General features: G+C 42.0%; 1 protein-coding gene across 1 annotated transcript in view; it reads left to right on the top strand.

The window, feature by feature from the left end:
• Positions 1-13144, top strand: part of OLFML2B (olfactomedin like 2B) — a 56633-nt gene that overhangs the window by 35076 nt on the left and 8413 nt on the right. Inside the window, exons 5-7 of the mRNA XM_015832013.2 lie at positions 3506-3716; positions 6114-6725; positions 11505-11681. Of these exons, the coding sequence (XP_015687499.2) occupies positions 3506-3716; positions 6114-6725; positions 11505-11681 (1000 nt within the window). The remainder of the gene's footprint in view (positions 1-3505; positions 3717-6113; positions 6726-11504; positions 11682-13144) is intronic.

The following is a 13144-nucleotide window of genomic DNA, read 5'->3' as shown; positions in this document are numbered from 1 at the left end:
GGGAAACGGCACGGCAATGTCAGCAATGGGCGGGGCATCCCGAGGCCGCCGGCGCCTGGTTGAAGCAACTGGCTGGCGCTCTGTTGTAGCCGGCTCTGGCAGCGGCGGCAGGGATCCCCCACAGCTTGTGGCTTCTGCTGCGGTGCCCGGATCGGTTTCCCACAATGGAGCAGCGGCCGGGAAGGAGCTGCTCCTGCCCACCAGCCCCAGGGCTGCACCGGGCGCCAGAGGGCCAAGGCGGCCTCCGACGGCGAGGAAGGTGGGCCGGGTGGAGGCGTGAGGACCGGCTCAGCTCAGCTCCCTCTCTCTATTTCTCTCTCCCTCTCAAAGATCCTTAAAATCCTCCCTCGCCGTCGAAGGCCGCCTTGGCCCTCTGGTGCCCAGCGCAGCCCTGGGGCTGGCGGGCAGGAGCAGCTCCTTCCTGGCTCGCCGGGCTCCGGGTCTCAGAAGCGGCCAGGCGGCGGGGAAGAGGGCGAGGCAGCGGCGATGCCCACATGTGCGTCGGAGGCCAGCCAGCCGGCCCGGGAGGGGAGAAGCGGTGCCTTCCGAGCGGGAGCTGGCGCTCTGGCCGCACCCCTCTTGTGTGTGACAAATCGGGGAAGGGTTTGGCGGTGAAGGGGTGCGCGGCGTGGAAAGGGGCTCCCGCGACCCCACCGCTGCGATGGCGCTTAGGAGGCTGGAGGGGCGGACAGGTCCCGGAGGGGCGGCTGGGAGAGGGCAAGAGGTGCCGGGATGAGGATGGAGGGCTCCAGGTTGGCGGGCGCGAGAGGACGGCCAGCAGCTCTGAGGCGCGCGGATCCTCCGCGCGGCTTCTGAGGCCCCGCAGGTGACGCCGCTTGGCTCTCCACCAGGCTCTCCACCAGAGCCTGCCCCCTTCCCCGGGCATTCCGGCCCCGGACCTGCGCCGGTCAGCTGGAACATCAGGCAAAGCTTTGGCCGTGCGGAGGGTGGAGGGCAGGCCGCCGCAGCGCCGAACTCCTGCGCTTGTCACTGGGAGGTCTGGCGACAGAGCCGGCTGGCGGAGGACGATGGAGAGGCGGCGACTCGGCGGTCGGGGTCCTGCCTGCCCACCCGACCCATTTGTAAAAGAAAAAGTCTTCCGCCCAAGCATAACGCCAGCAGTTCTGTGACACGGGGGCTTGGGCCATGGAGGCACGGGACGCGGAGCGGCGCTGTGGGAGGCAGCAGGACAGGGGGGAGGGTTTACCTGCATCCTGCCAGCNAATTGTTTTTCCTCTCTCCTCTGCGCGAGAAAAACTTTTGCCGCCTAAATCTGAAATGAATCCCTGGGGAGGGTGGGGCCTTGCTCTGCGCCTGCGCTCTTCACACGCCTCCTGCAGGGCACATTTGGTAAAGTTCGTGCATGCAGGCTGCCGCCAAGCACAGGGAGTAGCACAGCTAAGGAAAAGGGCAAAAAAAAAAATGGCGGATGGAGTGGTTTGGCGACCCCCGTGAAATGGTCGTGCGACCCCAAATGGGGTCGCGACCCACAGGTTGAGAACCGCTGGTTTATATTGTCAAACTGATTTCTAATCTCATCATGGTTTGAAACAATTATCATTTGAATCTGTCACAGCATTGTGTATATTTTCTCCTGGAATGTATTTGTATTGTCTTGAGCCATTGTTCCTGCAGATCTTTGAAGCTCCAAACTGGGTTCTTCAGGAAGAGGTGTTAGGTATGGTTTTATATTACTTTTAGATAGGTATATAATATCCATTTTATCTTTCCCCTCTAAATAATTTTCTATTGGTGTCATAATCTTTTTAATTAGTTTTATCAAGCCAATCCATCTTAAAATCCAAACAGCCAAATCTTACATAGTTCTTGTCTTTATATAATAGTTTTATAATCCAGTACGTTTCCAGTTGTCAAGGCACCACTGAAAACAATATTTTGTGGCAGGTTTCTTTTCAGGGGTCTTATAATTATCAGCCAGTCAGGATTCAGTTCAAAGTATTTGACTATCTAACAGTTTTCCAGTAATTTCTCCTTTAGAAGATTAACCAAAGGCCAAATTTTTTCTTTTTTTGCAAACAGTTCTTAGGTTAAGATTTAAGAATGCAGTTCAGTGTATCTATAATCCCAGAAGGTCAGCAGTTTCTAAACATATGTAGTTTCACTCAGTAGTAGATAACTCAATGCTTTGTTCCCAGCTGTTTTTTGCTGGTTCTAGGCATCTTGCCAAATTCTAGGTCAGTGCTCCTATAGTTTTCTCTAATCCCCCACTAGATGTTATTGTTCATTTTTCAACTTTTTAAAACAAAGAGTTATTTTTTGTTCTTCTTTTTATATACATACAATTTCATCAATGCTTTTTCAGGTATAGAGTTTTAACAATTTTCTTAGCTTTCAAATTTATCCAAACTGTGGGTAATGTTTATTCCCAATAAGGGTTTAATTCACTGCTTCCATCTATAGAAGGGTGAGGCAATCCCCCCCTTCTCACTTTGGGAGGCTTTTTGCTTCTTGGGGATCTTAGGTATAAAATAGGAGAGAGAAGATCAAATTCCGAACCCAGTTTCAAGCATGCTGTTCAATGTTGTGCTGATTAGTGCCTTTGGACTTCGGCTGCAAGTAGCTTGGGCTGGTCAGTGACGTGTGGCCAGCCTTTCTCCTGTTGAGTTAGAAGGCCAACGGAGAGGTGGCAAAACAACCGCCATCATTCCAGAATTGTCAGGGCACCCTTCTTTCTTCGCCACCTCTCCGGGGCGACTTAGACCCATTTAGGGTCCCCTGGCAGGGCAAAACTGGCTGCAGGGTCCGGAGGTCCATGATCCCAAAACTGGGCGCTACGGCGCAAGACCGGAAGTCCTGGATTTCATTTTATTTAGCTTTATCTAATCAATGTCTAAATCATTACTGATTTCTAGAGAAAAGAGAAATAAATCTGAAAATATTGCTAGTCTCTGATTCTCTTTTGGTGATGGAGATATCATTCACATTAATCCATTGGTACAGCTCTGATTTCCTTGGGCTACCCATGAGTTGACATGAATGATACATAGTGATCTAAAATGTTATCAAAGTACCTTTTCCCATTAAATGCATACAGAGGAAAGTACAAGAAAATTTAGCCTCAAGAATAGTTCAACTGGATTACTGCAATACAGTGTTGTTATGAGTTCTGAGAAACTGCAGTTGGTGAATAATACTAGACTTTTTACTTTGGTGTAATACCACTTACCTTACTGTATTTCTAGGACTAATTGGCACTGACAGATATTTAAAAGCATCCTTCTTAATGTGTCATAGGTGCTTCAGAAATCCCGGTATGTCAAACCATTAGAAAATTTGCTTGATGGAAATGCCAAACAGGCTGTCTTCATGTTCCTTCCAAAGAGAAGTTAGATTAAACCTATCCCTGATGGCTTTTAGGGAATTTGGGTTGCCACTGAAAGAGGATAATATATGGGAATGGCTTTGGGAGGTTTTCCAATTCATGGATGTGTCCCATGAGCTAAGTTTAAGAAGGTCATAGTTTAATGATTTTGGTTTCTTAAAGGAAAAATATGAAGAGGTTTTCGTACATGATGAAAATGCTTCTCGGGATATAAGCTCTGCTGAGTCGTTGCATTATGCGCTCCCAGCTACAGGGGCAATGAATCCAAAGGCAGTTTCACCAAGAAAACTTCACGTGAGGAGCAGGCCTCCCATCCGAGAAATCACTTACTATAAGGCCAAAGATGCTGAAACAGAAAATGACCTTGAAGATCGTGAGTTAATGTTTTTAAAAACATAATTGTTATAATTTTGATACTGTACTTTTAATAAAATTTTGTTAGACACTTTTTCCTAATACTTAAATTATTTTAACTTGATATCACTGATATATTTTTTAAAAAATATAATAGTTAAAAAACCTTTTTGATAGGACAAAAGTATTCAAGGCTGATAAGAAAAGTTTTTGTATATGAGCCAAGGGATGGGCCTGAAAATACCATATGGCTTGAAAAGTATATTCTTAGAAACAGTTTTACTGAACAAATGAATACATGTAAATGTCTCAATGTGGGCTTTTGAAATCAAGAAGAATTTCACTGTCTTCACTTCCTAGGTTGTGACCTCAGACTTATTCAACTGTTGATGTATAGATTATATTATATTATATGGTATGAATTGTGTTTCTAGGACTTCCGTCACATGAGACAATTTAGAGCCTGGGATTAAGAGATTAACCTTTCCATTTGGTCAATTATCCTGGTTAGAGGGTGAGAATGTATGGTGTGCATGAGTGTTTGTCTTCCTTCCCTGACATGACTCATTTGCTGTTGAACATATGGTGCTCTCTACTCTGCAAAGTCCTTCTTTCAGAGCATCTGCTCTCTGTCACTGTCACTCTGTGGACTAGACTGCATGCAGCTTGGAGCAAGCAGGTGTTCCTGCTTCATAACTGGGAATTGGATTATGTGGCCTCCACATTTCATTCCAAATCCTATTTTGGTTTTACCTACTTGTGGCTCTATAGTTTAAATGCAATTCAGAATTCAGAGAATTAAGCACATACTCATACATGACCCAACTCAGTTGCAGGTTTTAAAATATATCCCGAAGGAGATTTGCAATCAATTATTTGTGCTATAATTCCCCAGCTATTTAGTGGACATATGTTTGTCTACTAAACAAAGCTGGAAGGCTGCCAGTCAGCTGTTGAAGAAGGAAAGTTGGATCCTGCTTCTTTGCTTCCTCTTCTCTGCCAAGCAAATGATCCGAAAGATGACATTTGCTTTTACTAGCTTACATATGTTCATTCTCCATTCTTGATTTAATTAGTATTACAAACGCCTCTCAGAGGGAACGGGTACAATGCCTCTCTGTTTAAAGGTGACAGTTACAACACCTGTCTTATGACATTTATATCAGATGTTTCAAAGATGGGCCATTACAGACCAATTTTTAACCTTTCATGTTTGATTGTGATGTTGGTGGCTTCTCTAGAAGTTCTGGAGAAAACAATTATCTCTTTCCATTTGAAATTGGTTTCAGAGAGAGCTACAGATCAAACTGATGGGTGACTTTTGCTTGGAGACTGGCATCACCAGGAAATGTTGGGAAAAATCATTTTGCAATACATTTATTCCTATCCCTCAGAGAGAGTTTAAGTGCAGTTAAATCATCAGTTTAATTATTTTTTTTCCTAACCTGGTGACAGGGTGTCTTGCCCTTTTGAATTATGAATGGATTTGAGGAGGACAGTATTTTTATAACTGCATCAAACTACTGAGGAAAATTATAAGGTGATTTGGATTTTAATGTAACAGAAATAGAGATCTATTTCTCTGTAATATTTCCAGATAATAAAGTTCCTGACTCTGAATGTCTAACTGTAGCTGGTAAATTAGGACTAATAAATCAAACCAAATTCAGTAAGATGGACATCTCATAACAGAGTGTTTTAATTCCAGAGAATAAATATATCTTCTCTTTCTGGATAGAGTTATATTCTCCCAAAATGAACAGATTCAAAAACTAAGTTACATCTGGATCTGGATCTCTCTCTGGTTTCTAGATTGAAGTGGTGATCAGGAGAACTTTTTATTTTGATTGATACACCAGTTGCACTTTATCTTGAGGAAAATTAATTTAAAATAGCAATAAACATACAGACTTGAGTACTTCAATGTGCTCTGTGTATGACAACCTATGTATCTAGTCCAGACGCTTAATTAATGCTTAATGTAACAACCAGGCTGCTGCCTGGAAAGACTTAAAGACAACATCATAAGTTTACTGAAAGCCAATTTATTTTGGTGCACAATATAAAATTCTGATTATTCCCTGCTTGTGCCTGGTTTACAGGAAATATCTTCTTCTTATAGGAATATTTTGTGTATTGAGATACTCTGGGAAGTTTTACCTTCAGATGCCACGAAAACGTGTGGAGGAATTTCAGAACGGAACCTCTTGTGTAGCCAACCCTGATTTGTAGAATGTGCTCATTGTTGCAATGGGAGAACTTACTATTAAAAATCTTTAAAGTCATGTTTTTTCCAGACAAGAAATGATTTTAATGTAAAATACAGAGTTTTAAACATATTTTATACTTCATATTTTATTATCAGTTATAACTGTATAATTGATAAAAATGTAATACTAAAAAATCTGTGTTTTAGCAGAAGAAGAGTCTTTTAGTGGTGATACTATAGATTTGCTGATTGAGGACCAGCTTTTGCAACACAACTACCTGTCAAACGTTCCTTCAAGGAAACCACCACCTATGGAAGATCTGCTTTTACATGATGATATTCAACTCCTGAAGGTGCATGTTACAAGCACTGCACCCAATGGAAAAGAAACATCTGCGAGCATTACCACAACAACAGAATCACCACTGTCTTCCACAGGCAGGTTGCTTCCTCTAGAGTCAACCCCAGTCACTACCTCATCAGTTGTCTCTACCAGTACTACCCAAGTCCTGGAGACCACAGCAACAGCTGAATTTCCAGTAACTGGGGCAGCAGATAAAAATACCACATGGACCTTGAAAACACTGCCTCAGATTGCCACTCAGGCTCCCACAATCACAACTACAGCAAAACAGAACACAGCTACTATGGGGGGACCCATAATTAGCATGTCCACAACAGATTTCCATATACAGGTGACGCCTGAGCCTACATCGAGTACCATGATCAAAGCTGTGACCTCTAAAGCCTCTGTGAATCCTAGCCTTACTGTCACACCAAAATATAGCCTCGATGAGGAAGATATAAGAAACACCATTGGTGAGTTTTCTTTTCCCTCCCCATTTATCTTATTTCATTTCTAGTGACTTGGATACCATTAGAATGGAATAAAGAAAGCTCTTACTTTTGACCAAATCAACAGAAGGGGATTAAATACATTATAAGTAAAACAATGAATGCATGGTGTCAAGGACTGCAGAGAAGTTAAAAATCATGATGGGTAGAGACAGCATAATAGATCAGAGCCTGATAGATCAGAGGAAGAATCTGAAAGGGATTTGGTGTCCCAGGGAAAGGGTTAAAGAGCGGCCCTGTCATGTTACAAGAACACAAGTACTGCCCAGGAAGGTCAAAGGCTTTTCTCCTTAATACAGTATTATTTCCATGAAATCTAAATTGTTGCCCTCTGTTATGTTTGGGTCTCTGCTGGTCTTAAATCACATTTTTGTGCTTTATTTTATTCTAGTCTATGAAATGCAGACTTATACTGGATTTTTCTGTTTTATCTTTGCGAGATAAAATTTGTTTTCTAGACGAATGGATGAATGAATTGGGCAGAGGTTGATGTAATCTGGAATTATCTGTTTTTTCTGGCCTTTTATTTCTATTCATCAAATCAGTGTGCCTGGCTGACTGCCCCAGGCCTTCAGCAAGCAGGGCTAGAGATTATCTGTGCATCGTACTGTAGTTCTTGTTTTGAGAATTGGGTGGCCCTACTTATTTTAAGAATTTCCCTTACTGTGTGGTGAAACCAGAATCAAAATAAACATATAAATTCCAAAAGACAAAATGTCTGGTTCAAGACCCCTGTTGCTTACCCATGTTGATCTATTACTCAGTCCTAGACAGTGCTTTTTTTGTAAAAAAAAAAAAAAAAAAAAGATGCCGGAACTCACACACGTCATACAACCCGCCTTGCAAAGGTTTACCTTTGTAGTTGAAAAAGAAACCCTTCAAGTTCAACTTACCTTGAACAAAAGACTAGGATTTTGTTCAAGGTAAGTTAATACTATTAATGTTATCATGCACTGTGTGGCTTTAAATTAGAAGATTTTATTAATCTTTTGGGACATTTACCACTGGCATAGCCATTTAGTTTAATGAGTGGAAATGTCAGCTTTCTATGTGGAATGAAATTGGCCCAATAAAACAAAATTTGGTTGCTTATAAAAGATTGAATTATTTTTAAGAAGTTGTCAAGGTGGAAAAATTTACATTTGGAGTTTAATATGGGTATTGACTTGAAACAAATTAAGTTGAAACTTTGTCAGTGAACAGATTACTTTTAATTTACCTTTAAGTTAAACCCAATTTAATAAATAGATCTGATTAAACCTCAAATCTACCTCAGGTCTACCTTTACATCTGACCCAAACATAATTAATATATACACCTCCAAATCACAAGACATTGGCTTTATTCTTATTCTTCCCCTCTGCAGTTTGAATATAAAGTATAAAAGACTAAAAAGAGATTTTTGTAGACTCCCAGCCTTTGAACTACCCAAGGAACCGAAACAGCAAAGTTTCGCTGTCGGGCAAGCTTCCATGCCAGCCGCCTTTCTTTCCTCTTGCTTCGCCTCTTTTTAACCTCACACCCCACCTTCTGTAAGGGAAGGCAAAAGGCTCATTCACCCTCTAGTGAAAGATGGCCTCCATGTTTATGTTTCTCCCACTGCCACCATCGGCTTCCACGCCCCACGGTCCGACCCAGACAATCAAGCCATGCTCTGGCTGTGGTGCTCTGGTGCCTCATGGCTCCTCCTAGAGGAGGTAGAGGACCCCGCTCGCACAGTACCGCCAGTGGGGCATTTTCAAAAGCAAACGAGGATAGGAATGGCAGCAATAGAAAAAGAACACAACTCTGGAAAATCCATCGAAAAAAGGTGCCGGAACTCTGTTCCGGTGCATTCTATGACAAAAAAAGCCCTGGTCCTAGAATTTGGTACAAGTAACTTGTGATGCCTCTACTTTAAAAGATAGTCCTTGGCTATCTTTTGGGCCATCATTGTTCTGTTTATTAATATATTCTTGCTTAAGCACTAATCACAAAAAATAGTACTAATCAGTTCCCATATCTTTGGTATGCATATTTATGGGGAGAAATAGTTACAGGTTGGGACTGCAAAGGAAAGATGGTAGGCAGATAGTGTGTCTCTGCTAACCATTTCTCCTGTGCCAACCATGCCAATCCTTATTAACTTCTCAGTTTATTTAGCAATAACAAACTACCATTTCTCAGCTACATTACTATTGAGTAGCTGAGGTTGTTGTTTGAGAGCAGTCTCATCATCCAGCCCTCACTATTTACTCTCTATATCTACTTTCTGGACCCTTGGTAACCCTGGGCTCCAGCTGCTGCTTTTGTTTCTGTTTGTATTTGTTCTAAATTACAATTTAATCATAATGAAGTTGACAAATGGCACGTATAGCCAAGGCCTAGTTAAATGTATAGAGAGTAAATATTTTTTGTAAATAAACCAAATAAACTACATAAAAAAATAAATAGAATAAACCAAATAAACTAAATAAAAATAAATCAATGGCCTTCAATCAGTGGGTGCTCCATCACTGGAGGCTTTTAAAAAGAGATGTCTGGAATGGTCTAGGGTCTCCTGCTTGAGCAGGGGGGTTGGACTAGAAGACCTCCAAGGTCCCTTCCAACTCTGTTATTCTGAAATGTGTACACCCAGTTTTCAGGATTGCTATCATCCTAGAGCTGGTTGGAGGGTGGGATGCTAGTACTATCTGCTAGAGTCTGTGCTGCAGATAACTGAATGTCACATCCTGGATTGAAATCAGGTTGTAAGGAATAGCTGGAACTGCTGCTGATGTACTGTATTCCCTGGTGCACAACACCTAATCTATTTGACTTCACAGCAAGAGATCCTGAGATTGTTAATTCTTAGGGATTTCAGTTGGTCACCAAGCAACATTTAGTTGGGGGCAGATTACGGAATGGTAGAAAGAAGTGAAATGTCTTTTTTTTTTTTTGCTGTTTTATTGAATCCACTGATAGCTGTCTGGTGGCCTGTTAAGGGGGGGGGGGAATTCCTTGCTGGGGAAGGACAAAATACTGGAAATTTTGTATAGCATTGTAAGGTATATTTTAGTTATTTGGCAGATAAAATTTCTCAAATCCACTCAGATTCGGGCAAGTGTGGCCGAGATGCTTGGGGCACAGTTTTGTGTTGAAGGAATTGGAGCCTGTGATGAAATGGATAGGTTCTTTCAAACTGTGAACTTGATTACCTGTCATCCAGGCTCCCCCCTAAATTGTTAAGGCTGCCACTGGAGGGGGAAATGACCTGAGCTTGGGTCCATATAGTTCATACAGTGGTGAGTTTCTTTGAGAGACAGAATTATTCCTTTAACCATGAAGGAGGTGGCTGTGTGTTCCTCCTCAAGAAGTTATTGCTGAATCCAATAGTCCTGGACAATTTTGTCAAATCTCAAATCTTCCCTCTTTTGGAAAAGTGGTCGCTGTGGTCAGGCAACAGCCATAGAGGACTCTGGAAGAATCAGATTATCTGACCATTTCAGTCAGGTTTCATTTCTAGGGTATAGAACAGATCTTTGGCAGAGCTGGGATGGGAGTGATATGTTCTTCCTTGTGCTCCTTGATCCTCAGTGCTTTTGATACTATTGATCAGAGTATCTTTCTGAACAGGCTGTGGGATTGAGAATAGAGTGATGCCACATTGCAGTGGTTCTCCTCATTTTTCTGTGATTGTTCCAGCATATTTAGGGTTGATGGGATGGGATGACACCATAGCGGGAAGTATGGTGCTCCTTTGTAAGTGATACAATTGTTTTATTGCTTTTTTATTGGTTTTTTATGATATGCCTAGGCTTATTGTGCATGATAGTAATCCATAAAAGTTCAATAAATAAACAAACATCTACATGAAACCACTGAGTGGGACCATCGGTTGATTCACAGGGTCATCAGTATGCTGATGACACCCAATTATATATCTTGTCCCAGTATCTAGAGGCTGTACAGATCTGCATGAGAATAGGCTCAATCCTGAGTAGCTGTGTATATTTGGGCCCTCTAATCTTGGGGACTTTCCATCTTTTAAGTTGGGTGGATAGCATTTCCAAGTCTGATGCACAAACTGGTCTTGGACTTATAAGTCCTTGCTCAAAGAGCAGATGGCAGTTGTGGCCTAGAGAGCCTCTGCAAAGAGCAAACTAGTGCATTGCTTATACCGATTCCTGGATTAGCAGGCTACTAGTCATTAGGCGAGACCCTAGTTATCTCATGAATGGATTATTGCAATGTATACTACGTGAGGCTGCCATTAAGACCACTCAAAAGCTACACTAGTAGCAGTGCAGACAGTAATGGACATGCCATGGGTGTAATCATGTGGCACCAATTGCTTCTGGATGCAATTCAAGGTTCTGGTTATCACCTATTAAGTTCCACATGGCATATCCTGGTTATTTGAGGAAACACAGGAAAACCAGGCATACGAGATAGCTCCAGGTCCCCTTGATTAAATAATGTCACATGTTGAGTCTTAGGAAGCATCAGAGATCTTGAAAGGATAGCATCAGAGATCTTGGAGTAAAGCAGTCGTTAAGCCCTTACAGGATGCTTGTGTTTGAATGGTTTATTTCTGAGCACATATGATCTTTATCTTTGTTATTGTTCCCTTTAAAGTGTCAGCCACCCAGAGTTGTTTAGAGTTGAGCAGTCTCTACAGTCCCTCCACTCCCTCCCTTTGTGTAGAAAGAAAGAGAGAAGCTAAAACACCTTAAAGCTTTTACACATACATAGGAAGTTCTAAACATTCTGTTGCTGTTTCAGGTCAATGCAAGGACACTTTGTCCACTATTACTGGGCCAGTAATTCAGAATACCTATGGGCGGAATGAAGGTGCTTGGATGAAGGATCCCGTTGCCAAAGATGAGCGAATCTATGTCACCAACTATTATTATGGCAATACCTTGGTGGAATTCCGGAATCTGGACAGCTTCAGACAAGGTTTTATGTTTGCTCTATACTGTGGGGTGAATTGCTAGAGAAGATAATTGACAGAAGAAAAGAATTCTGGGTTGGGAAGTCAGGAGAGATTTGATGCATCTGAGGAAAAATTTAAATGGAAAATTGAATTCTTCCAAACACAAGCATTTGGCTTTGGGGAAGGGATTGGAGAAAAGGACAGTTAAAGTGAGTTTGGGATCAAAAGTCTTAGAAATCTGTGAAATAAAAACTACATTACAGGTGGTTCTCAGTTTGTACACCAGCTGGGGCCTCCTCAGTTGGTGCTTTTTTTGTGCTGGCACAGCTGGAGCCTTCTTTTGCAAAAAAAAAAAAAAAAAAAAAAGACCCTAGCTGATGCAGAGATGGCAGACCTGGTTGGTGCCCGAACAGGGCTAGGGCAGCTAGTAGCATTGGCTAGGTGGGCAGCCAAAAGGGCTAAGATGGGGGAGAGGTGACATAGGCAGATGGGGAGAGTTCCAGAGGATGCAGTCCCTTATTTTACCAAGGCTCCAGAGAAGGAGGGACCAACCCAGAATGCCTTGACTCGAAGTGGATCCTTACCTATCGGTGGGATTCAGTTAATGATGGCAATGGGGACTGCCAGGATTGCCATTCCTAAGTGACGTAGTCATGTGACATTGTCCCTTATGACCACAGTACTTAGCAACAGAAATCCCTATCTCAATTACAATCATTAACCAAGAACTATCTGTAGAGAATTAAGCCCAGAAAGGTGTAGCAGGTACGTGCCAAATACAGCACTTCTTCATCAATCTAGTTTCTCCCTATAAACATACATAGGGGAGCTAAATGGACTTTCTATTAATGGCCAAACTGTTTGAAATCTGTTAAATTTGGAATACAAAATTTGTGGTGCTTTATCTTTCATTTTAAGTGCTTTAGATTTACTTGCATATGTTGATGTCTTTACTTTTGGCAAGAGTCATATAAACTATCCATGGCTGTATGTATGTATGTATGTATGTATGTATGTATGTATGTATGTATGTATGTATGGGGTCTTCGGCTTCGTGCTTGTGCGAGCATATATATATATATGTATATGTATATATATATGTATATATGTGTATGTATGTATGTATATATATATATATGTTTTCTGAGGTTTTCGCGGGTGTTTGTATGTAGGTCTTTGGTTATTTGGGTTTTACGCGGGAGAAAACACGAATAACCAAAGACATATATATATATATATATGTCCTTTAAAATTCTAAAAATTGGAGGATGACTCCTGGGTAAATTCATGTTCGAAGGGTCACAAGCAGTGAGACCACCAGGAGATTAAAAAGTTACAAAAATTTATTGCTATTAAAACATTGAAACACCTAGCTTTCGCCGGCCTCCTGCCGGCTTCGTCAGGGTGACTAGCCATCAGTGGGGTAGCTGTTTTTATAGGAGCGGTGCCTTTTGCACCCGGCTCCTAGATCTCGTGACCGGGCCCC

The sequence above is a fragment of the Protobothrops mucrosquamatus genome, unplaced genomic scaffold, assembly GCF_001527695.2.
Source record: "Protobothrops mucrosquamatus isolate PMUCROS unplaced genomic scaffold, P.Mucros_1.0 scaffold_294, whole genome shotgun sequence".
Taxonomy (NCBI): domain Eukaryota; kingdom Metazoa; phylum Chordata; class Lepidosauria; order Squamata; family Viperidae; genus Protobothrops; species Protobothrops mucrosquamatus.
Note: the sequence above shows the minus strand (reverse complement) of the source record. Positions and strands in the feature narration are given on the sequence as shown.